Below are 26,133 nucleotides of genomic sequence, written 5' to 3'. Positions count from 1 at the left end.
TGCCACGTCCAATCTCCTCTTGAATACCTCCAGGGACGGTGACTCCACCACCTCCCTGGGCAGCCCATTCCAATGACGAATGACTCGCTCAGTGAAGAACTTTCTCCTCACCTCGAGTCTAAACCTTCCCTGGCGTAGCTTGAGACTGTGTATTCTTGTTCTGGTGCTGGTTGCCTGGGAGAAGAGACCAACCCCCTCCTGTCTACAATTACCCTTCAGGTAGTTGTAGAGGGCATCCTCATCCTCTGGATGAGGAGGTTGAGTCAGTCATCAGTAAGTTTGCAGATGACACCAAGTTAGGAACAGGTGTTGGTCAGTTAGAGGGTAGAAAGGCTCTGCAGAGGGACCTCGACCGACTGGACAGATGGGCAGAGTCCATCGGGATGTCATTCATGAAGTCCAAGTGCCGGGTGCTGCACTTTGGCCACGGCAACCCCATGCAGAGCTACAGGCTGGGGTCAGAGTGGCTGGAGAGCTGCCAAACAGAGAGGGACCTGGGGGTGCTGATTGACAGCTGCCTAAACATGAGCCAGCAGTGTGCCCAGGTGGCCAAGAAGGCCAATGGCATCCTGGCCTGTATTAGGAATAGTGTGGCCAGCAGGAGCAGGGAGGTCATTGTGCCCCTGTACTCTGCACTGGTTAGGCCACACCTTGAGTACTGTGTCCAGTTCTGGGCCCCTCAGTTTAAGAAAGACATCGAGACACTTGAATGTGCCCAGAGAAGGGCAGCAAGGCTGGTGAGAGGCCTTGAGCACAAGCCCTATGAGGAGAGGCTGAGGGAGCTGGGATTGTTTAGCCTGGAGAAGAGGAGGCTCAGGGGTGACCTCATTGCCCTTTACAACTACCTGAAAGGTGGTTGTAGCCAGGAAGGGGTTGGTCTCTTCTCCCAGGCAACCAGCACCAGAACAAGGGGACACAGTCTCAAGCTGTGCCAGGGGAAGTTTAGGCTCAAGGTGAGGAGAAAGTTCTTCACTGAGCGAGTCATTCATCATTGGAATGGGCTGCCCCAGGAGGTGGTGGAGTCACCATCCCTGGAGGTCTTCAAGAGAAGATTGGACGTGGCACTCGGTACCATGGTCTAGTCATGAGGTTTGTGGAGACAGGTTGGACTTGATGATCCTTGGGGTCTCTTCCAACCTTAATGATACTGTGATACTGTGAAACACATGAAATGTCATATTCCTAATATTAGCACATAATTCCACAGCGCAGAAAGGCGAAATGGGGTCACGAAACAGCAAACCAGTGGACAGACTAGTGTACTTGGAAAGGTACCGAGAGAGTGACATTCTTTTAAGACACATTTTCAGGAGCCAGAAACTTGAAGATCAACAAGTTTGGAAACATAGGAACAGATTTTTAAACAAGGGGAAAGTTTTCAGAATACCTGAATGGTATGGTAGGAAATCAAATACTACAGATTCCAGAATGACATTTTCCTATGAAATTGTAACACCTTACACCAGCTATTATTACACCTACATGGAGTGCATCTGCAACCTCACATGAGGCAAAACACATTGTGCAGTGATTAATGGAGCCTGTATTTCACATTAATGATAAAATTACGCATCCTTACCTTGCTTAAAACCAGACAAATGAAGAAAGGACAAGCAAGCTGAATTGTGCACTTCTTCTAGACCTTCCACTTCCCAACTCACACAGGTCAGAAACAGCAGGAGCTGCTTAATGCATGGCAAGGGCCAAATCTTTCAAGCGCTTCCCATTTCAACACAGCCGCAATGGCAGCAAGGGGAGAGTGGAAAACAGGAAACCACCTGGAGCAATTTGGAACAATAAAAGAAAGGAGAGGGAGAACACAATGAGAAGCAACAACAGGATGGCTAGAAAAGGATTGGAAAGATGGAGAAAAATCTGAGCTTATAGTTTGTTGGGGTGTTTGGGTTTTGGTTGGTTTTTTTGTTTTGTTTTGTTTGCTTGCTTGTTTGTTTTTTTGTTGTTGTTGTTGTTTTTTGTTCATTTGTTGTTTTATATTTTATGAGGCAAAACATTATTTTCAAACCCTGAAATAGGCTTCTCAGGGAGGTGACTGTATCCCACCCCTGCAAGTGTTAAAAAAGTTGTAGAGAAGTGGTATTAATGGACATGGTTTAACACCAGATTTGATAGAGTTAGATAATGGTTGAACTTGATGGTCTTCTCCAACTGAGACAATTTTATGATTCTATTCTAAGAGCCACAATTCTCACCCACTCCCTCAGACTTCCCCAGACATCACTGTCAGAGAGGGTCTGACTGGTTTGGCAGCTGGCTTCCAGTAGCAGCAGAGGGCAAGGGCAACTGGGGCCAGACAGTATATTCAGCTGCATTCAGTGGCATATGAAGCAAGGCAATGCAGCTGGAGAAGCATTGCTGCACAAAGAGAACCTGAGAGAGATGGAAAATTAAAGCCAGGCATGGACAGAGATGGGCATCTCAGGAAAATTCCTGATGGAGACTCAGGAGAAAGCTGACCTCCCTGAACAGATTTTCAGTGCCAGGTGCCTCTTCATGCAGAACTGCTCTCCACCAGATGCATGGTTCCTTTTCCCAAATCCATTTCACATCACTTTAGGCTTTGTAATAAAACAGTTATGATCCTGGAGAACTGAAATGTAGAAATTTGCAAGACAGTGATTATGGAATCCGGTCTTGCTCATAATTCACACTGATGTCAACAGAAACCAAGATGCAAACAAGGTCATAACCCTTATAGCTGAGATGGGAGTTGCTGTTTCCTCCAACCCTCTTAGCAGGCAATCATAACTTCTCAACAAAATTAACTGTGAACAATTTCAGCGTGTGTGCCAAATGGATTAAATTTAGTGCAACAGTCAGTACACAGCCACATATGGTCCTGGATTTCAGGTTTTGTGCAGTTAGTCAATTTTCATTTACATACTGCGCCATTACAGCTAACTACAACAGCTCAGGACATTGAGTGACTTATGAGGGATATTACACCATAAAGGACAATTCATTGGTCACCTTAGTGAGCAGGTGCAGGAACAGTATGATGTACAATGTAATGAATACATGACATGTCCTGACTGCTGCTCTCTAGTAAAGTCAATGCGGTGATCAAAGCATTTTCCATAGTCCTAAATATTTTAGTCCCTATGTGGACTCTCTCCTGCTTAGAAAGAGTCAAATTCATGTTGAACATTCTTCTTGAGTGGGAGCAGTCTGCTCTTCTCAAGGAAGCTACAGACATGAGCCTCTATTTCTGCTGAATTTATTAAACTGGCCTGATATATTCAGAAGTTGCTGAAGGAGAGGAAGGATAGACACATACAGCAAGATGGTGCAATGATGTCAGCCCTCTAAGAAATTCTGGTAGTTATTCTGTTGTTGTGTGGTTTGGGGGTTTTTGTTTGTTTGGCATTTTTTTGGTTTGTTGTTTGGGGTTTTTTGTTGATTGGTTTTTTTGGTGTTTGGGCTTTTTGTGGGTTTTTTTTGTGTTTTTTTTGTTTGGTTGGTTTTTTTGTTGTTGTTGTTGGTTTTTGTGGGGTTTTGGTTTGGTTTGTTGGGGGTTTTTTGGTACTAAGTTAAATCATGCTGTCAGGAAGAACACATGGCTGACTCATTTTTCCAACAGCTAATAACGCGGTAGGTCTGCCTTTGCAATCAACTACATTATCTCATTTTTTCAGCTCACAGCATAACATGGATTATGGGATGCTACACTGGATAAGCAGTAACCACACGCTACACCTGTATTAGCAAGGAGACCTGTAGCATCAAGGTTTGGAGCTGGCACAAGGGATCAAAACTCCGACATTTTGTGGAAGGTGAAGGAAACAGAAGAGGAAAAGAGTCATTTCAGAACAATTTATAGTCTGCTCCCATGAACTGAGCACCCATTAGTGGTCAGAGCCTGTTGGGTGAGCTTTTGGAATGCATCTTTCAGCTCAGTTTCATTCAAAAGGAATTCAGGTCAGGGGAATGAAACAATTCTGTGATATGAATCCAAACACACAAAGCAGGGACAATTGAGAGACTCACTTCAAAAACACGCTCCTGATCTAACCGGAACACTGAGGTGGTTGCACCTGGCATGGGCCAGCCTTGCAAGGCACTATCTGGCGTTTGGCTCTAAGGTTAACACAAGGCAAGATTTCAAGGAAGCCATGTTTAGCAACTCATAGAGCATCTCCCTCACAGAGCATACTTTACTATTTTACAGCAGGCCCTAGTTTTTGGTTGTTTGTGTCTTTTAGTTTGTTTAGGTGGTTTATTTGTTTGTTTTGGTTTTGGGTTTGTGGGTTTTTTGGTTGTTGGGCTTTTTTTTTGTAACTCCCTGGAGTTTGCACTTTACACATGAAGGGAGGAGAAGCATGATGAAGATGATGGTGTTTCCCTAAAAGAGCACAGACAGCTTAGAAGCATGCTCTCTTACAGGCCAGCAGATTACAGTGCAAGAAAAAAAAAAAGGATAAAAAAGGCAAATTTACTATTTTTGAGCTATGGGATGGAAACAAGAAATAGTCCAAGTCTGGCTCATACACTGAACATTTTGTCTCACTTTCAAGTCAGGGTAAAGCTGTGTGAACAGAGCAAAAAGGCACTTGAAATAAATTTGAATAAGACAATACAAATAACTTACTCTGTTTACTATAAAAAAACCCTCCCATTGTAACAAGGAAAGAACTGGCAAGTTAAGTTGCAGGTTCAGCATCAAAAAGCATTTAGTGAATCAGTAAATCCTTTTTTGTTGTTGTTTTTTTTTTCCTTTTTTTTGTTGTCGGGGGGGTGTAACATAAGCAATGAGGGTAAAAGAGGGAGAAATTAATTTTTAGGTCAGCTTACTCAGCTCTGGATTATTCTCTATTCTTTGTTCATCCTTACAGCTTGCAGTTTTTTCTTTTTGGTTCATTTAACCTAACCACATGAAGGCTGAGAGAAGACAGCTCTGTCTGAAGGATAGACAAATGCTGAAACTACAAAAAGATCAAAGATACAAAACTGTGGGGAAAATATCAGTACAAAATGGGAATTGAATTCCTTCTTATTGAAGGAATAGAGCTCCAAATAGCCTCCTAAAGAGAAATTTGGCAAAGAGCTTATGTCTTCAGGAGAAAGTAGAGAAGCAATCCTTTGAATTCCAGATAGGAACCCACAGGTCTTAGAACTGATGGGAGATGTGATTGTCATTTAAACCTCATACACTGGCTTTCAATGGGCACTTGTAGGGATCAGAAAGCATGTTTTTCTTTCGTTGTACATAATTCAACACTGTGGTCCATAACTCTGGCCTCGTATTTTCTGAATGATGGAAAACATCTGTAATGTAAGGCTTTGGGAGGAGGGGGCTTTCTGCTTTTCACTGTGGATGGTATGTGGCCCTGCAAGTATTATATGAGAAACAAAATACTACCTTTGCCAAGGTAACATGCCATACAGTGAGCCTCTTTTGCCCTTTTCTTGCACTACTTTGTACAGTGAATTTTGGTCTTCAGCTGACAGCCAGCATTTTCAGGAAGCAGCTTAAATAATTATCAGACACTGCTAGTTTAAAACATTTTTTATCATCTGCAACTGCAGAAGGACAAGTAACAATGTAAATTATCCTTTCCAGTTCTTCCCTTTCCTAATTAGAAGAATCCATATTCAATTCATTAAAGGCATCTCTGTGACACTTTACTGTGACAGCTCTGCATCAGCTTTTCTCATCCAGAACCTGATTTGTTTTGACACTGCCTGTTACTGATTAGGCCTCTATCTAAAATATCAGCTCTCTGAAGCATACACTGTATAGGATCGTAGGATTGTGACTATGATCTTTCGAATGTACAATTGGAATGTTCTTCAAAGTCTTCCATTCTCTAGCTGCCTTTAATAAGGATCTTTTCCTACTTCTCTCACCCTTGGGAGTACTCTTTTCTTTCTTTTTTTTTTCATTGTGCATGCAATGCAGAGGAGAATTCAGAGGCTTTAAGCAGAAAATGAAGTTACGCAACTTTCTTGAAAAATAATTTTGAAAGAAAAACCTTCTTATAAGGACTTGCTAACTACTTCTATGATATAAACTGAAACTGTTATGTTTTCACAGAGTTAATCACACAACAAACTGCATTTTATAGGAACTGGAAACATAATGCCTTCTTTATCACCCAGTTTAAGCTTTTTGTTTACTGTTGCCTGCCTACCAGAATTTAAAGGCTTGGCTTGACCCCACTGTTGAGATTAAAACATGATACTAAGTGCAAGGTACAAGTCTTAATGATACAAGGATTGAAGTCTAAAGCTGCAATATTCACATTTATTTATGTTCATTCAACAGAAAAAGTGGCTTCCCAACCAGTATTGCAGCAACTGTAAAGGAAACAGATATATAGACTCAAGACAGGTGTTCTCCAAAACATATTTTTAATGTAATCTGCATTTGGAGCCTAAGGACAGTAACAGCAGAGAAATATGCTTGTTATTCCTTTTTTACATCACTGTTAAAGCTAATTACTTCACGTAAAAAAGAAACTGCAGTATTTCCGTACATGGAGCTAGCCCTGCATGGGAAGTCTTCATGATAGAATGGAACATAAACACAATGTTAGTTAAAACCAAACCAACAACAGCTTTTCATTTCGCCCTCACTGAGGGCTCAACAGTTACTTTCACACTCAAAGCCAAGAGACGTGAGCAGTCTAGTATGTCTCTCATCAATATCCCCAAAATTATTTTGAAGCATTAATACCAGTTGACTTCATGGCAGTCACAGATGTATGAATTGGTGTTTAGTCTGCTTATGTTTGTCAACATTTTAGAGTAAGACAGGCATTTCACTCCATATTCCAAAGCATGAGGAAGCTATTTCAAGACTAGTCTTATCCTGCCACTATCAGCTTGCAATTTATATAAAACTGAGAGGCACATTTTTTACTCCTAAGACTTTTTATCTTTTTTTAAAATATTCCTCTAAGGATTTTGCTATATCACTCTAATTATTTTTAAATCAGTGTTTTGTAAAAATGGAAAGAGGTTCATTTTAACCAGTAGCAAAACATTCATTAAAGTCAAGCTCTTTGGAACTTCCGATTCAGAGACAGTTGTAAAGTATATATGGAAAATGAAGCACACTGTTGCCTTGCATTTCAGAAAGTGTCTTTACACTGCACTTCACAAACAGAACAGAGATACCAGTCAGCTGTAATCTTGTAGCCAGCCTAAGTGACATGAAAATAGGAATACAATTTTAGAATTTTTTAAAAGCTTTTCATCCTTCTGTGAGAATACTCTTCAGCTTCCTAGTTGAAGTATCTCAGCTGAAACCCAAATGGTTAGAAGAAAAACTGCTTTAAGCATTTATCCCCTAGAACAAAACATACAACTTCAGATGTCTCAATGAGCAAGCAGGATCACTGTCTTTGTTTCTGGGGAGCCATACCTGTAAATTGCTCAATCAATTTTAAAACTCGTTTCACCCCTGCAGGGCACACCATGCTTTCCATAGTGTTCTAAACAATTTTCTGTGTCAGTAGCTCAAAACCAGTCTATTTCATTAAAATAAAAAAAAAAAAAAAAAAGAAAAAGGCAAAAAGCTGAGATAGGAATAAAGGAACAGGAAAAGAATGAGTTAGAAATATGACCAAAAAAAAAAAATTACCTGTGTTCTGAATGCTCTTCAGTTCCTTGTCCTTAACACAATTTTTATCCAGCTAATAACACTATTGCATTTTTAACATTGTTTCACTAAAAGAAACTTATTTCTATCCTTAAATAGAAAGAAGAATTTAAAAAAAAAAAAAATCTGGTCTAGAAAGTTGGTTTCTGTACTGAAGTGGAGACAAAACTAGTTTTCATCAGGAGCCAAGGGAGCAAAAGTGCTAACAGTTAGTAGCACTAGCCCCAGTGGCATGTTTCTAAAACAGGGCTTGCTATTCCAACCCTCACTCCCAAACAGCAAATCCCTAGCACACTACCCTGAGCAAACTCTGTACTGATTTGCTTTTAAAATAAGAAAAAAGATAAACAGGTTGATGTAAACACACTAGGTTAAATGTGAAGTGGCATAAAATGAACTCATCTGCCTGGACACCTATGTCCAACTATTTAGCAAGGTAAGAGTTCAGCCTCATCATCATGAAAATTAAATTGTGCATGGAGGTGATAGTCTTTAGGACTCATAATCAGTACTAGATATTTAGACAGAACCAAAAACAATAAATCAGTATGTCCTATTTCATTTGTTTGTTTTTCAAAAGTAGCTAACAGAGTAAGCTTTTCTTGCAACCACTTTCACTAGATGTACATATACTTAATAGTGCTATGCTTTCTCTTTTGGGAATGCTTTCCATTCAAAAATTTGCTAGCAATTAACTATCTTTAAGTTATATTTCTGGACTAATAATGCCCAACTAATGTGAAACCGGATATTTGACTGTTATAAAGACAGAAACTGAAACAAAAGCACTAAAGAGCAGTATGGATTCCAGAGTATAAACCCTTAAAAAACAACCCCTGTCTCTGTGACCTACAGAAAAAGAATTACTTTTATGACTTGAAGTATAATGTGAATCATGTCTAGTGTGGTGTGTTTTGTTCATTATCCCTACTTACAGAGTAGGAAAAAGGCATAAACATAATAACAAAAAACACCCTGAAGTCAAAAATCAAACCACGTGTTCTCACAAACGACGCATTAGTTGGCATGCGCTTTTATCATTACATTCGTTTGAGAAATTCAGCCAACTGTATACAATTTTACTCCTGTGTATTTGCAAGAGAAATTAACAGGGCTTCCTCATTCTCAGTATTTCATACAATGTAGACATGGCATGAGACAAACGGTGAAAGTTGCTTCAAAACATAGAGTCTGAAAGTGGCAATACATAAATAGTACTGCTTTTAAAAACATCCCCATATTTTTCAAAGAATGGCTAAGCCAGTAGGCACTATGCTGTACACTGACAGGAACACCAAAACAGCACAAAAGCAAGGAAGAACTATTCTGATATGCTCCCAAGACACATTCTTCCTCAACTTAATTCACAAGCAACAAAAAATGCTCTAACATCAACTTAAAAAAGTTAAATTAAAAATATTAAAACAAATTTAACTAATTAATTTGGCTTCTAAATATCGCTGACAAAGGCCTAAATCAACTTGTTTGATTTCTGCAGCAAAAGCCCCCATAGGTATGCTTACTGCCCACCACCAAAATGAAACATCAAGTCAAATATATCCAGTATGCTGGACCATTAAACTTGCAAGTAAACTGCAGTCTATCCAACAGAAACCAATTTCACTTTAAGACATTTGCAGGGCTAATGTGCCATAATAAATTCTATTAATCAACGGTAAAGTGCTGAATTATATTAATTACCTGAATCGCACTCACATTTATGATCTTCATTTATAGATTTCTTATCAAGTCAAAAGAGCCCTTTCTGTTGTAAAAGCTAAGATGTTGTGCAAAGATTATAAAAATAGGTACTTTAATTAGGAGCTATATACACAACAGAACTTCCGCTTTTTGTTAGTTACAGCTGACATAGCAGAGATGAAGAATTCATGCAAGTGTTTATAAAGATACTGAAATCAAAGGAAAAAAGGACATTGCTATAGAACTTCCAATACCCTGGCACACAGCCACTATATTAGATGATGTCTAGATCTGGACTGATAAGCATCATGCCACCAACATGCTTTAGTTTCTTTTGTAGCTAAAGTTGACTTGCAATAAACTACAGCATACATTTGATCTATTTCTCATTAAACTGTATCAAGTTTGATGTTAAACTATGAGCAAACTTCACATCTAGTCACATAACCAGCACAAGCAGAACATTAGTGCAAAGGGAAAGGTGTCAGCTGTACATCATGAGCACTCTTCCCCCAAATGCATGATGCAAGAAGATGATTTTTCAGATTTGAAGTTCAAGTGGATTATGACGAGAAAAAGTGAGATTCTCTTCTCCCCGATTTAGGACAAATTTCCAGAGGATCAAAGGAAAGCAACCTCAGTTACAGCAGTCAAAAAAGTCAAATCTAAGTTTGGAGAGCTGAGAAGTAACTCCAAAATTCATCATGCTATGAAGACAGCATTCTTAAGAGTTCCAAAAAACTGCAAAACAAAATTGGCATTTAGGTTGAAATTGGCCAAGTGCTGCATAGAAATATGCTCACACACAACAGTCATGTTTAAGCCAGTGCATAGAGAAGATAAAAGCACTTATGGTAATTGCAAATGTTAACAAGTCCATACAGCTCATACAGTTTAGCAATGAGTTCATAGAAAAAGAATAGAGTAGAAATGCTCAAGCAGGACCAAAAAAAAGAGATGACTTTCCAACTGTATAAAATCCACCTAAGAGTGATAGTAAAAAGACATCTGTGGAAAATACTCAACTCAGTCCCAAACACCCAGCAAGCAAGACCAGAACAGACAAGCCTTTGGCAGACAATTTTGAGAGTTTAAACATGGCATTACATTTCTAAATAACCCACAAAATATACTATATGCATATTCATATTGAATACTGGGTAACCAACTCTGCAGATCTGATGCTAACAACGCTTTAGCAATGAGAGCAAGATGAAGCAAGCTAAGGGAACGCTGGTGTATCACAACAGTGCTCAGGGAAAATAGCATCACCAAGTTATGCTTCAAAAGCAGTACTCTGGGATTCCACACCATCATCTATGGAGCAAAACAAAATTCTCCAGCTTCTCAGGGATGTGCCCTGCATAGCGTATGCAATGATTCACTATTACACGAGCAGCAAGACACTGCAATGTAGTATGATTTATGGGCTGGATTAAATTTTTTGCTATTTCCTTCTCATCCAGCAGATCACTAGCCGTCTGTTTATGAGAGTTTGTGGCATCAAAGTGGGAACCTGATTTGATAAGAAGATTCATGATGTCTGGATGGTTGTTCAGTGCAGCAATGTGTAATGGGCTGTTGTTATCAGAGTCTCTGACATTTACATCAGCACCACATTCCACCAGGATAGCAGTAACTTGTAGAGAAGGGAATTTACAAACAGGGTAGCGTCCCACACATGTTGTATTATTGTCAACAGCCAGGTGAAGTGGACTGAAGTTATTCTTCCCTCTAGGCTGAAGTTTAAGAAACTTGTAAATAGTCTGTTTCTTAAAATGCTCCTGTTCTGAGCTGCAAGGTACTTTCTCCAACAGACAAATTAAATGCAAAATGATAGAAAGGGCTTTGTTCAACTGTAATGGATCAGGAGGACACTGGGTTTGTTTCATGGCCCGTTCTATTTCAAGCACACTTTTGCACAGTATACCCATGAGATCATCAAATGTGACAGTAGTGCCTAGCAGGCCTTTAGCCCTATCCTGCAACATGAAAGAGAAAAGTTCAGCAAATGATAGTAAACTGCTGGCTGTCATAGGACTCAGTGGATCAAGATTGTTCTGCTGCATGTCCAAAGCATATTTCCATAAGTTGATACAACGCTTGAAATTTCCAGAGTCTGCATAGACAGCACCTCTGTATCTAATATAGTACGACGTATCTGGGTGAGAAGGGCCAAGAATGCGCTCCCTAATTAACAGTGCTTGCATTCTCATCTCATCAGGGTCTGCAATAAGATTTTCTAGCTCTTCTGAGCTGTTTACCTCTTTAGCATAATCATATGCCATAATTAGTGTTTGTGGCACCGGTTTGCTCAGGATATTAGTCCTATCACTGTATCTCATTTCCATAGCACGTTTCCAATATTTCAAAGCTCCAAGCAGATCTCTCTTTTTGTCCACAAATGTTGCTCCCAGAAGTTCCAGAGCATTTATGCGCTCAGCTTTACTGGTCTGTACATGCTGGGTCAGAAAGTCCACGATATTTGTGTGGCCTGTCACACTAGCTGACAGAAGGGGAGTCATTCCATAACCATCCTTCTCCATTTTAGCACAATACTTGAGAAGCATCTTCATGATGTCCAAACTTCCAGATTCTGCACAGTCATGTAACGCAGTGTTTCCTGCATCAGAAGAAACACAATTATACAAATTGCATCAAATTACAGTCCAAACGCCACACCATGCTAATAGTTTAAAAAAATATATTGAAAAATAGTTTAAAATCCTTAACATTTTAGAAAGCAGTTGTTCTGACATAAAAGGCTTAGGTGACAAGACAAAATACTAAAGATCTGACTAAATACCAAGGCTATCAGACATTTATACAAATCAAAATATCAGTGTTTTTTCTTTTTTTTTTTTTTGTAACCAGGGAAAAAGGGTCCTCAAAACCAAGTAAAAAAAATGTGTGTCATAAGTCAAGCAAACAGGACAGAAAACCAGTTTGGCTGAACAGTAAACTCCCCATAGAGCTCAAGAGGAAAAATTAAATTTTACAATCTCTGAAAGCAAGATTAGGCTTCACAGGAAAATTACAGAGCTCTGGTTCATTTACGTGGGGAAAAGGAAAGAAAAACAAAAGCTCAGTTAGAGTTGAAACTGGGCAGTGTTGTCAGGCAACACAGAAAGGCTTTCTAAAGTACACTGATAACAGGATGGACTTTGAGGAAAACAAGTCTACAGAAAACATTGGATCAATACTTGTTGAAGATGGTCACCTGACCAATAGGGATGAAGACAAAGCATTTGCTGCTATTTTTTTGGCTCAGTCTTGAGTAATATGATGGCCTGATGGGATTCTTTCCAGGCTACTAAAGGAGCTAGTGAATGTTATATCAGGATCCCTCTAGGTCATTCATCAAAGGTCTTCAAGTCTAGAGAGGCCTCTGCTCTCTGGAAATTAGCCAGTATTAGTCCAAATAATAAGGTAAATATGAAAGACAACCCAGCAAACTATGGACCTGTTAGTCTAACCTCAGTTCCTCAAAAAACTACGGAGAAGATCATCCCAGATACTATTGAAAGGCAGTTAATCAACAATGTAATCATTTGGTACAGTCGACATGAGGTCACAAAGGTGAAGTCCTGCCTAACTCATTTGATATCCTTCTATGATAAGGTTGCCCACCTAATGGATAAGGTGGTGAATATTGGTTTTCCTGGATTTTAGGGAGTCTTTTAATACTGTTTCTTATAGTATTATTCTGGAAAAGTTGCCCAGCTGTGGGATGAGCAGGCTTACAGTGCACTGTGTAAAGAACTGTCTGAAAGGGAGAACTCACAGGTTTTGTTGTGAATGGGCCTACATCTAGCTGGAAAACTGTCACCGGCAGTGTTCCTCAGGGCTCAATTCTAAGACCAGTTCCCTTCAATACATATGTCATTCCCCTGTATACACGACTTAAATGCACCATTAGCAAGATTGCTGTGAGGCATTGTTGATTCTCTTGAGGAAGAAAAGACCTTCCAGGGGGACCTAGATAGATTGGAGCATTGGTAGTCATCAATGGCATGAAATTTAAGAAGAACAAATCCTGAATTCTGCACCTGGGTTGGAGTAACACAAGTATATATTGGGAGAGGAGTAGCTGGAGAGCAGCCCTGCAGAAAGGGTTCTAGGGTGCTGGCTGACAGCAGGCTCATTATAAGTCAGCAGTGTGCCCTGGCAGCCAGGATGGCAAACCACATCCTAGGGTGCATCAAACACAGCACAGCCACACAGTCAAAAGAGATAATTATCCTAATGTATTCAGCATTGATGCCGCCTCACCTTGCATACTGCATGTGCTTCCTGACCCCAAAATTTAAGAAGGACATGAAGGTCCTTAGATACATCCAGATATGGACAACACAGCTTGTGGAAGATCCAGAAGCTAAGAGAGACAAGTTTCCCAAAACTTCCTTAGTTTCATTTTTTTGTAGTTTTGGGGTTTTAAAAATGCTTACAAGAAAGTGATTTAGTGTGCTTTGCTGTTATATTTCTAGTCTCTAACATAAATATGATAGGGTAGGACACAAAACAGTAGTCTTGAAATCTTCAGCTCATACTCAGGATAAGTCTGTAACTGTATAATGTACTGATCTGAACAGTTTCCATTTACCTTCACACACTTTAACTTATTTTTTTCCAGGCTCTGATCTGTAGAATTTGCAGTTCACTCTACACTACTTAGCTAATGAAATTAAAATCAAAAGCATGCCTGAGTTCTGTGTATAAAGACTACAACTAAAATGGGGTAAAGTTCTGCTAATACATTCTTTCTGCCAAGAAAGTATTGTTTACATTGTCTAAAATATGATAAATTGAAAAGTAAAACATTTGGTTAGTTCATGTTGTGTATATATAAGAAAAAAGGATTCCCTCTTATTTAATGCACTTCAGAAACAGGAAAATGTGTTTGTAATGGGTTGGGGCAAACCCCCTCCCCACCACGGCCAGAAATAACGACTCAGACAAATGGATTGCAAAAGAATGGTGGAAAGTTTAAATGAGAAAACAAAAAATAACAATGAAAGTTTTACAGAGAACCACAAGCACCATGACAAAAGAGAGAGAGACCAGAACATACCCAAGAACGTCCCATCCCCACCTGGGGGTACACCCAAACCCCCCAGGGCTCTTTCCACCTCCCCCAACCCAGCCTTGGGCCTGTGCAGGCCCAAGGGAAGCGGCTCACACCATTTTACCTAGGCAGCAGCAGGGGATGAAAGAGGAAGTGAAGACCCTGCATGGACATTTTATAGGGGAGCAGGGCATTATGGGAAATGGAATACCTGGTTTCCTGTGACCACCTCCCCGGGCTGGGCCCACCCCTTGGGACCTCCCAGGTGTGGTCTGTGCAGTGGCATCTGGGCCAGCACCCAGCCTAAACCACCACACTGTTCAATTTTAATTTCATCTACAAGAACAAAATGTAGGTTTATACAAATAATTGATATCATCCAAGTTGAAGAGATACAGATTTGATGGGTGAACTGTTCAGTGAATAAGGAACTGGCTGGATGGTCACATACAGAGAATAGTGCTCAAGGGCTTAAAATCCAGACGGAGAGCAGTGACAACAGGTGTCCCTCAGGGGTCCATACTGGGACCTGTACTGTTTAATACTTTCATCAGTGATACAGAGAGTGGGATCGAGTGCACCATCAGCAGGTTTGCAGGTGACACCAAGCTGAATGGTGCTGTCAATATGCCAGAGGGATGGAATGTCATCCACAGGGACCTGAACTAGCTGGAGAGGTGGGCCCAGGTGAACCACATGAGGTTCAACAAGAGCAAGTGCAGGGTTCTGCATCTGGGCCAGAACAATCCTCACTATCAATATAGACTAATGGATGAAGGGATAGAAAGCAGCCGTTCAGAAAAGGACTTGGGTGTGCTGATGGACAAGAAGCTGGACATGAGCAGACAGTGTGTGCTCGCAGACCAGAAGGCAAATCACATGCTGGACTGAATCAAAAGATGTATGGCCAGCATATTGAGCGAGAAGATTCTGCCACTTTGCTCTGGTGAGACCTCACCTGGAGTACTGGGTCCAGGTCTGGAGCCCTCAATAGGCATCAGGCATAGACCTGATGGAGAGGATGCAGAGGAGGGCCACGAAAATGATCAGGGGGGTGGAGCACCTCTGCTACAAGGATACGCTGAGGGAGCTGGGGTTGTTCAGCCTGGAAAAGTGGCGACTCTGGGGAGACTTCCAGTGCATGAATGGGGTCTACAAGAAGGAAGGAGAGAGACTGTTTACAAAAGCCTTTAGTGATAGGATGAGAAGCAATGCCCAGGGAGGTGGTGGAGTCGCCATCATTGGAGGTGTTCAGGAGGAGACTTGATAGGGTGCTTGGCTGCACGGTTTAGTTGATTAGGTGGTTTGGATTAGTTGATAGGTTGGATGCGATGATCTTGAAGGTCTCTTCCAACCTGGTCTATTCTATTCTATTGGCTTCAAACTAGAGGAGGTTTAGGTTGGATGTTACCCTGAGGGTAGCGGAGCACTGGAACAGGTTGCCTGGGGAGGAAGTTGGGGCCGGAGATGTTCCAAGTGAGGCTCAACAGGGCTCTGGGCAACCTGATCTAGTTGAGGATGTCCTTGCTTACTAGGGATTAGAGGTCCCTTCCAACCCAGATCATTCTATGATTGTATGATTCTAGACTTCACAGGTGACTTCACAGTATACTTACCTTCCTTCTAATAAGATGCAGTAAGAGGATGTAAGTTAAAGATACTAATTAACTATTACACACTGTAGATCCATCTCCATATAATGATGATTTTGACACTTTTGTTGACTGCCAGGCATATATAACACATTAATACTGAAAAAATCCACATAAATTAAGCTTGGCCATTGTCTGGGTAAATTCAGGTCACTCCAACAACCTGTATGTCACTGATTTACAACGTGGCTAAGCATCATATCTGAAATATGCTTAAGACTTCAAAGAATTCTGTCAAAATCGATGCCCTCAATTAAATTTTTTTTTAAGAAATCATTAAAATGCAGGGTTTATTTGTATTAGAATTACTGACCTAAAGAGCTGATACTAACAGCATATCAGCAGTAGTATAGTTGTTCTAGTTACTTATATTGTCGTAGCCTTGAGAGTTCAAATAACTCTGGTTACAAACTAATAAATGGGTAAACTAATAAAGCAAGAACATAACCACTGATTTTTCAGTGGCTGCATCTCACTTAAGTATGACTGGATGGTACAGATACAGTACTGGGAAGAATAGATTGAAAAAAGTAAAAAAGTTTCCATAGACTAAAAGTGGGCACAGGTAAACAGAGAGTGAAGAGCTGCCAACTTAAAAAAACATAAACCCTTGCCTAAAGGAATAACAAGATTACCATACATCTGTAACTAGAAACTATCAACTTGTAATTTTGGAATAACTTGGAAGAAAACATGACAGGGGCCTTAATATCTAATTCAAACTCTCTTCATTATTGGCCAGGAACTGAACAGTTCAAATAAGTATGGCAAATCAACTATTATTCTTTGAATTAATCTATTAATCCATTAAAAAAAACCCCACACCACTACATTGTCTACAGTGGCAGGAGTAAACAGAAGCTGAACACAATTCAGGAGTTAATCCAAATCAACATTGTATCAATTTTAAAAGCTGAAAATAAGTAAAAGAAATTTTAAGTTAATAATCTTTGAGAAGAAGTTTTCCAAGGGACACACTGCACTGGTTAGGCCGCACCTCGAGTCCTGTGTCCAGTTCTGCGCCCCTCAGTTTAGGAAGGATGTTGACTTGCTGGAGCGTGTCCAGAGAAGGGCAACAAAGTTGGTGAGGGGCTTGGAACACAAGCCCTATGAGGAGAGGCTGAGGGAGCTGGGGTTGCTTAGCCTGGAGAAGAGGAGACTCAGGGGTGACCTTATTACTCTCTACAACTACCTGAAGGAAGATTGTAGACAGGCAGAGGTTGGTCTCTTCTCCCGGGCAACCAGCACCAGAACAAGAGGACACAGTCTCAGGCTGTGCCAGGGGATGTTTCGGCTGGAGGTTAGGAGGAAGTTTTACACAGAGAGAGAGATTGCCCATTGGAATGGGCTGCCTGAGGAGGTGGTAGAGTCACCATCACGCCTGTGTTCAGGAGGAGACTTGACAGGGTGCTTGGTGCCATGGTTTAGTTGATTAGGTGGTGTTGATGATAGGCTGGACACAATGATCTTGAAGGTCTCTTCCAACCTGGTTTATTCTGTACATTCTATACATACGAAGATATTGCTCAAACCACAGCATTTTTTAAAGGTGTAAATTATTATTTTGAAATAGGTCTCATTAAGTTTTCTTTATCCATTTTCAACTCCAAAATTATCTGCAGGAATTTAATCACATATAGAAGATATATAATATTACAACACATGAAAGACCCATCAGAGAAACAAAACTGGATTGCGAATGTTTTGGGAATCACTGTACTTCTCTGCTAGAAAGTGAGTGCCAATATACTGTATTGCCAATTCTGCTTACAAAAAATTTCTCTCCGTTTAAAACTTTACTAGTCAACATTGCCTAAGGACTTACTCTAAATAAAAACAGCAACAAAGAAACAGAGTAATTCCACCTCCCTCCCTTCACAATCATGCAAAAAAATACATGAAAGAAAAAGGTATGGCCAGTTGGCACCATAGCTTCATGTTTTATTCTTCTGTTGTAGACATCTACAAGTCAGATGAACATTACATGAACACTTCTCATATCATAGAATTAATTACCTTACTACCCAGTATTACAAAAAAACTTATTTAGAGTAGAGGGTGGGAGTTCAAATTTATAATGAGGGCATGTCTTTCTATGTCAGAAGAAAATAATTCCAAAAATAGAACTGGTAGCTTGTGAGATAAGAATGAAAGAAAACAAAGCAATAACACAGAAAGTTATTTGATAATTATGTATACCCACTTCCTAGTACAAAATGCTTAAGCAGATTCCTAAGTAGTGAAACTTGCATCAAAATTTAGTAGCAATCAGATATTGTATCCAAGATCTTTAAATATAAGACAAGAAAAATTATAAACATTGAAATAACTGACCAGTACACCTACCTATTTTTGCATCCTTACAGATAAAATTAATCACTTGATAAAAAGTGAAGCTGTTCTTGTAACATTGCCTTATTTTTTCTAAGAGGACTTTAAGTAATGGAGTCTTCCAAGAGTATTATTGACTTAATATAAATGTATTACTACATATAGGCAAAAATGGACAGTGTGCAAAAAAAAGTCTATATCCACTCCTATGTTTAGTATGCTAAAGATAGGTTTCTTCTTTAAGAGGAAATTAAGAATTGCAAAGTGCTGCTAATGTCAACGAGTTGTTTTAATCTAGCTTCCATTTGCTGTAATGAAATAATTGCTGTCTGGCCCACTGAAGTACATCATGAGAACTTTCATTACCAAGATTACCAATATAAAGCATGCTGTTAATAATTTAATTTAAATGTAAACTCCTTTTCAGTTGAATTCCAAGAATTTATTCATTTAAACCATATCTTCCTGATTTTTGTTTACAGACATTCCTACTGAAGCTGTTTTCACATAGAGTCACACAAAATACCTATAAAATGCAGTGCCCTGCACCATGTAAAACTGGCCAAAAAAGGAAAAAAAAATCAAATCTTTAAAGAAAAAAAAAAAGACTCAGAACACTTGCAGAGCTGTGCAGCAGCCTTCATTTGGTTTGTGTGTGTATGTGTGGGTCCCCCAAATAAATCTTGGCAAGCAGACAAGACAAACAACCTCAGACTAGAGCAAACCTGTCATATTCCTTAATGTTTATAGCAAGTGAAAATTAATCAATTTTGTTGCACACTAAACCACACTGATCAGAATGCAAAGACTGGGCATCTCTCTAATGCCCCTATTTCTGGGTCTGCCCTCTATTTGAGTAACCTGTAGCTAAGGGGAAAAGATGTTCACCAGTGGTATGCCATATAAATGACAATACTGAAACACCACTAATCCTTGATATACTGCATGTATGTGATATGTATAACCTTCATAAAATACCCATAGAGACAGGTCTGTATGTATCTATACTTTCCAAAATGAGGAAGCAACACTCGTAAGCCTTATCCTCTGCATTATTTTACAAGCCTATTCTAATCAAATACTGTGCTCATGGAATTTAAGAACAAGGTTTTGAATAATAGTGTTAGTCTGCATTTTCAAAATGTATGAGCCTCTTCAACTGCTACAGTAGCATGGAGGATCATACAAGTGGGCAGGGTTTGCAACAAAATATTCCTGTGAAGAGCTCAAGAGACACCTAAAGGAATGTCTTGTCAAGCAGGTCTTACGAAATTTTCTAATACTCAGAAGAAAAAAAGTCTTTTGGATAGCCCATGAGCCTACCAACTACAGAAAGACACAGTCAGTGAAAACCATTAGTAAAAATCATGAATACCACTTTAAACAGAAAGAGACCACATATTGAGCAGCTGAGCAATGGAAAGATTTCTGAGTTGTGTATAAAAAAGAAAAATTTTAAAAGTCTGCCTTTCAAATAGACATTTTGGAAGAATTCTTATTCCCTGGGCTATTACATTCAGACCATCCTAGCTACAGGCACCTGTATGCTTACATACAATTTAAGCTGTTCATTGCTGAAAGGAAGGGAAGAAATCCTAATTACTGAAGAAAGCATGGTGGAGGAAGATAAAGTGTAACAAAATATGCACTGAAATTTTTCAAAGTCAAGATCCCTTAAAAATATTCCATGTGCATAGTAATTTTATAGAGGCAATTATATTAAATATTTTACTTTAAATATAAAATTAAAAAATCCACAAGCCCAGATATACTCTCATAAGAACCCAAATCTGTAATTTGAAAGCCCAAAGACTGCTACAACTCAAATGACAAAAGCATGCATTTTTCTCCCTACATATAGCAACAAAGGGAAGACTGTGCACAAAAACACATCAGTGAACACACTGTATTCAAGAATCCAGAGGTGTATTCTGAACACCATTAGAGAGTACCACTCTTATTCAACTGATCACTGGAAGACATGGCAATGTGACAGAACAGAAAACTGCATGCAGTTGAGACACACATCGTCCTCCTCATCCAGTAAAAAGGTAGGGCTATCATTTACTTAAGGTTTACTTCTACGGTTCTGCCTCCCACTAAAGAAAAAAAAATCAAGTTAAAATACTCTAGCATTATCCACACTGTTCTTCCAAGAACAGCATAAAAGCTTTAAGATACTTTGTGGGGGGTGGGGGGTGAGGGGAAAAAACAACCAAGGACAACAAAAAAAAACCACACCCACAACTTGCCATTTGAGGTATTATTATATACCACTGAAGCTTATTAAGGTTTGTTATATTTAATCTGCAGCTTCTTAAACCAGGAGTAATATACAAAAGATGCTTCTAAATCAGAAGGACAGTGAATTAACTCTAAGCATCACTTTGACTGATTTTAGCTTTTCTAAACAATTTTTTAAAAATAATCAAATCTGTTTTCCACAATTCTGTGGGAAAAAAGCAACAACCTTCTTACCCCAGCTGCCAGTTTTCCCCCCTCAGTAACACTGCTCATGAGCCTAAAACAATTTTTTAAAAATCTTGTTTATGTTCTGTTTTCTATGTACTTCAGAAAAGTTTGGGGGAAATGTGGAAGTTCAGATCTGCAAAACAGTAGAAAGACAGACAACTAAAGGCTCATTCTTTAAATTCGGAACCACTGGCTATCTTTGGCAGTATAGCACTTACCCACCCTAACCATCTTGTTACCTCCATCTATTAGACAGCGCCAGACCTACACTTTACCTAGGTGCAGCACTCTACCTGACTCAGACTCTGAAATCTTTATGAGTATCTTAATTTCCCAGCTGTACTCCTGCACTTTCACAATTATTTTTCAAGAACTTCTGCATTCTGAATTTCTGTAGTCCAAAACACAGTTGCAGGATTTTGCTTGTATTTTAGGCACAAGATTTCACAGTATATTTATACCTGCTCTTTGATACTCTGCCTCAGCTGTCATCTAGACTTTCAGATGGCTGTGAACTTACGTATTTTGTCATCTCAAAGTATCTGCATTTTCTTCCCTAGAACTGTCAATATTTCAAAACATTTTGGTCTCTTTTGCAGTTGTAGATTTTCCTGGGGTTTAAAATGTGATTAAAGTTCTACCTTGCAATATGAAAAGTCAATGGAAAAACAGGAGGAATAGTTCAGGTAATGTTTCCCTCCACTTCTGTATTTTTAAGAATAGTATCTGGAAAAGGTTACACAGGTTTGTTCTTATAAGGAGCACTGTCATTTTAAATGCAGCAAAATGTACAGTAGCAAAAGCTTTTACATTTTCCACAGAACAGCAGTCCTCTCTGTACAGGGCCCAGAACACAGCCTGTCTAAAAAGGAGTTCACACGCAAGGGTTGCAATAACTTTTACTACCTGCAAGCAGAGCACTCAGGCTCTTTGTATCTCCAACTACAAGCTCAGACACGCTGTCAACTGTTCGGTACACAGCAGGAAGTAGTAGAAACTGAAAATAATACACTGAGAGGTTTAGGTGGAACATGACAATGAATAATGGGTACTAAGCACTCTTGCAAAACAGAGTTGAGAAGGTTAGTTGTCAAGCCTCAGCCACTGTAATGTCCACACTGTTGCAATACTTAGAGCTATCAGTCTTGAACAGTTGTTTTGCCTTTCCACAGCTGACTCCGAGTTTAGAGTACTTTATTTCTGTATTTCTTTACCTCACCACTGCTTATTAAATAACTTCACTGACTAGATTGCTTTATGATGTCAAAAGTATGCTCATGTCATATCAGAGGGGATTTCAACACACAAAAAAAATAGTCCATCTAGTTGACCAATAGATATCCACTACATACACACATGCATTTGTACACATGGTAGATCAAAGTCTAAAATGAATCTTCATGCGCTAAAATGTATCTGAGCTAACTTATTTAAAACTTAATTTAAATAAGGATCAGTTATGTGCCTTGCTGCAAGTCAAAGAAGCAGAGGGAAGAAGGAATTAAAATAAAAAAGAAACTGAGAGCATCAAGAAAATCCTCAGGTGTATGTGCACTAGTAAAGTGAATAATGAGGACCTGTAAATCCTACTCCGTAAACACAGAATGAGGGGGTAACAGCGCAGGAGAAATACACCTTTCTTCCTATTCTACCAGATATTAACAAGAGCTGCTATGTTCATACATATCATATACAGGGTGAGTAAAACTAAAAGACAATAGACACGTTATATTTAGCTCGTTATGCCAAGAACCCTGTCTAGAAGAATGATATTTTTATACTATCACAAGTCCATGATGATTCATACGCAACTTTAAATCTTTATAAAGATTTATTTTGCTCTGCCCACCTCTATGACAAATCTGTATTTTAGCTTTCTTTATATTAAGCCCACATATCTGCATGATTTGCTACAAAAAAGGCGTATTTAACTGAACAGGATTTTCAGAGATTACTCTCTGTATTTGGCACTTACCAGTACCATACAATAAGCTAGACTAGCTAGAATATACTTTATGAGAAATAACTGTAAGGTCTAATATACTGTTACAAAGGTAATCAGCCAAAACAGGCAATGGAAGTATAACACCAGAAAAGATTTATTAATAGATTAATTTGTATATGTACATATAGCTAATATTTTGAATACATAATTATCTATAATATTTTTAATGTATTTGCTTATGAATAAAATGAGCTGCTGAAACACCACGCCTGTCTCAGTGAGCTACAAAAACAACCACCATAATCTGCAATAATTGATAGGTTTTTCAGGCAAATAACATACCCGCATACAACTTTGATACATAATAAAAAAACAGTGGTTAAACCAAGAGGTCCATGTACTTATGATCACAGCAAAAATAACAGAAATCTTCACTTGAGTGACAAATAACACCAAGGTAAAGAGATGTCTGCTGAGATTTATGCACTACTGGAAGCACTGTTGGGATCACAGTCACCTACACCTTAATTTCTTTAATCCTAATACATGTTTTTATTTACTAGCACTGAAAAAAGTCCAAAATTATTCAAGAATTTGGAGGAAGAAGAAAGTGAGGAGCAAAGTGATCATTCACTTTTCAATAGAGATGAGAATTTTTCTTCTTTGTGCACCTTTCCATGTACTAATCTTATTGACACAGGTCAGCTTTAGGTTCAGGTATTTCATTTCTTAAAAAATATGAAAAACAAGAGCATAAACTCATCCATATTTATACACTCATACAATTTGAGTATTTTGCTAAACCAACCTGCTACAAAGAGAAGCCTCAGCAGGTTTATTAGCTTTTCGCACATGCAGAGATGTGACATTTCATATGATGAAGTCTTTTAAAAAATTAGAAGTTGAAGATTAAAATGTAGCTATTTAGAATGAAATTATACAACCCATGTGTACATTGGAAAGTTAAGCAATAAAAAAAATAACTAAATACACTTTATCTTTTAAGTCATTTGCTTCATTAGACTAGACAAATATTTCTGGAGTTCAGTCTGCTAAGGAAAGGCAAATGAGTAACTTTATTTACCACCAGAAAAGTGAAAAAAACAACTTACCTTTAACACTTTTTCTATTAACATCAGCTCCTTTTTCGAGTAAATACTGAGCAATTTCTTTGTGGCCTTTGTAACATGAGATCATCAAGCACGTATGTCCGTGACGGTTTGATACTTCCAGGTCTGCTTTGTGCTCCACAAGGTATTTTACTATTTCGAGGTGACCATCAAAACAGGCAGCTCGAAGTGGCGTTGAATTTGTCAGAGTTGTATTGTTGACAGATGCACCATGATCTAACAGACACTGCACCACCTTCAAGTGGCCAGCTGCTGACGCTGCCCATAATGGTGGAGCCCCCTCAATGGTCTCACCATCAAAGTTTACTGAACCACCAACTTCTATCGATGCTGAGCAATGGTCCAACAAGTACTCTACCATGTCAAGGTGACCATAACGGGCTGCCATCAGAAGTGGTGTGGCACCATTGGTTTTCTCTGACATCAGCTGGGCTACCTCTTCTCTTGTTTTGCTTGCCAGTAACTTGGAAAGGAGCCGCAGCTTGCCATCACGAGCTGCGTTGAACACTGCTGTCTTTAGATCCATTTAGTCTGTACCTCTCTGCTTTTTGAAGGATACACACCTGCCTTTTTCAGAGTTAAAAGCTTACTAGAAACACACAGCCCCAACAGCGTCCCCAGCTTCTTCTCAGATCAGTTTCATCTAGATGGGACAACATGAAGATTCTGAACAGGGTCCTGACCAAGCACACAGGCTGTGCTTGTCACAAATCTGCAAGAGAAAGAATTCTGCATGTTTCCACCTCCTACAAGTAACCGCAATTGTATTTGTCTACAGCTATACCCCAAAAAACCCAAAGTACTGAGGTACACGGACGTCCAGCTGCCTTTCTTGGGATCCCCCGAGTCTCCGTGGTGGCCCTGAAGAAAACTGCTGAGAGCCAGACAGCTGATCATAACAGCGCCCTATCCGTACCAGCCGCTGAAAAACCCTTTTCTGCCTTACAGCGTTACGAGCTGTACCCCCGACTTGTTCTGAGACGCAGCCTAAGGGAAGATCCCTCCGCTCCTCTAAAGAGCCTCGCAAACACGCATCCCAAGGGGAGAAAGCCATTCGAGGCAGACGAGGCACGCTCCGGCCTCCGCGCTTTGGCCGACTTTCGGGCCAAAGAGAGCCTGAGCCTGCCTTCCCCTCACGACCACCCTCATCCCGCCCTCAGGCCCGCCGCTCCACCTCAAGGCGAGCTCCTTCCCTCACCCTCCCTCCCTTCAGGGCCCCAAACCCGCTCCCGGTTCCTTCACGGCCCGCCCCGGCCTCCCCGTCCGCCCGGAGTCGGCCAGAAAGGGTCACCGGTCTGCGAGTTACCTTTCCGCGGCGCTGTGGGCTCCCTCCCGCCGCAGCCGGCCTCACCAGGAAGCACCCGCCGTCACCGCCTCCTGCACAGCGTCCAGCTCCTCCATGACAGCCGGCCCCCACCACCTAAGCCTGCCCTGCGCGCGGGGCGGGGCGAGCGTAGCCTCCTGGGCGCGGCCGGGACCAATCAGAAAAGGCGCGGGCGCCCGCCAGCCACTCGCAGCGGGGCAGCGGGAGGGACTATGCCGCCACTCAATGACGGCGGACAGTGAGGCAGCTGGCCGCTAGGCGGCGGGCGATAGCGCTTCTCGACCTCTCACCCTGATATAACGTGGACGGGTAGTGGGGAGGGGGCGTCGGGGATTGTCTTAAGGGCTTGGGACGGCTGCGATATACCCTGCGCACACGAGGATCATCCCCCTTCCTCGAGCCCTCGCGTGGGGGGGCAGCACAAGCCCATACGGAAAAAAAGGAAAGATTAAAAAAATACAAGCACATGTATATACCGCATTCATTAATAAATTTTGGGAGGAATGTCCGATTTCTGCAGCGCAGAGGATGCTCTGGCTCTGGACAACGTCGCTGTTGGGCACAAAATTGGCTTTATCTGACACTGCATGCGGATTGCTATGGGCTTAACACATAACAGTTGTTCTGTTCCTATAATAATAAAAAGGGAGAAAAATCCTAAAAGAGCAAGCAAGGGAATATAACTTACGTCACTGCCAGGTACATGATCTGCAAGTCCCAGGAAGGAGGAACACCATACATTAACTTCTAGAAGCATTAGAAATAAACGGTCGTTAACGGTTAGTAATTCGGTCTTCAATTTGCAAGGCACGCTAGTAGCCTCACTCTCCCCTTCCCACCTCTCCCTTCTCCCCCCTTTCCCCGCTCCCCCTCCCCCACCCCCCCTCCGAGC

At 40.3% G+C, this 26,133-nt stretch overlaps 1 protein-coding gene across 1 annotated transcript; it reads right to left on the bottom strand.

Annotated features, from left to right (window-relative positions):
* Positions 1 to 8,232: 8,232 nt before the first annotated feature.
* FEM1C (fem-1 homolog C) lies at positions 8,233 to 24,625 on the bottom strand. Its single transcript, XM_009899793.2, has 2 exons — positions 23,900 to 24,625; positions 8,233 to 11,945 (listed from the first exon to the last, which is right to left on the bottom strand). The coding sequence occupies exons 1-2, from the start codon at positions 24,441 to 24,443 to the stop codon at positions 10,636 to 10,638; spliced, it is 1,854 nt and encodes a 617-aa protein (XP_009898095.1). The 5' UTR covers positions 24,444 to 24,625; the 3' UTR covers positions 8,233 to 10,635.
* Between the last annotated feature and the right edge of the window lie 1,508 nt (positions 24,626 to 26,133).

The sequence above is a fragment of the Dryobates pubescens genome, chromosome Z (genome assembly GCF_014839835.1).
Source record: "Dryobates pubescens isolate bDryPub1 chromosome Z, bDryPub1.pri, whole genome shotgun sequence".
NCBI lineage: Eukaryota > Metazoa > Chordata > Aves > Piciformes > Picidae > Dryobates > Dryobates pubescens.
The sequence above is the reverse complement of the archived record's forward strand: the minus strand, read 5'-3'. Positions and strand labels throughout refer to the sequence as shown.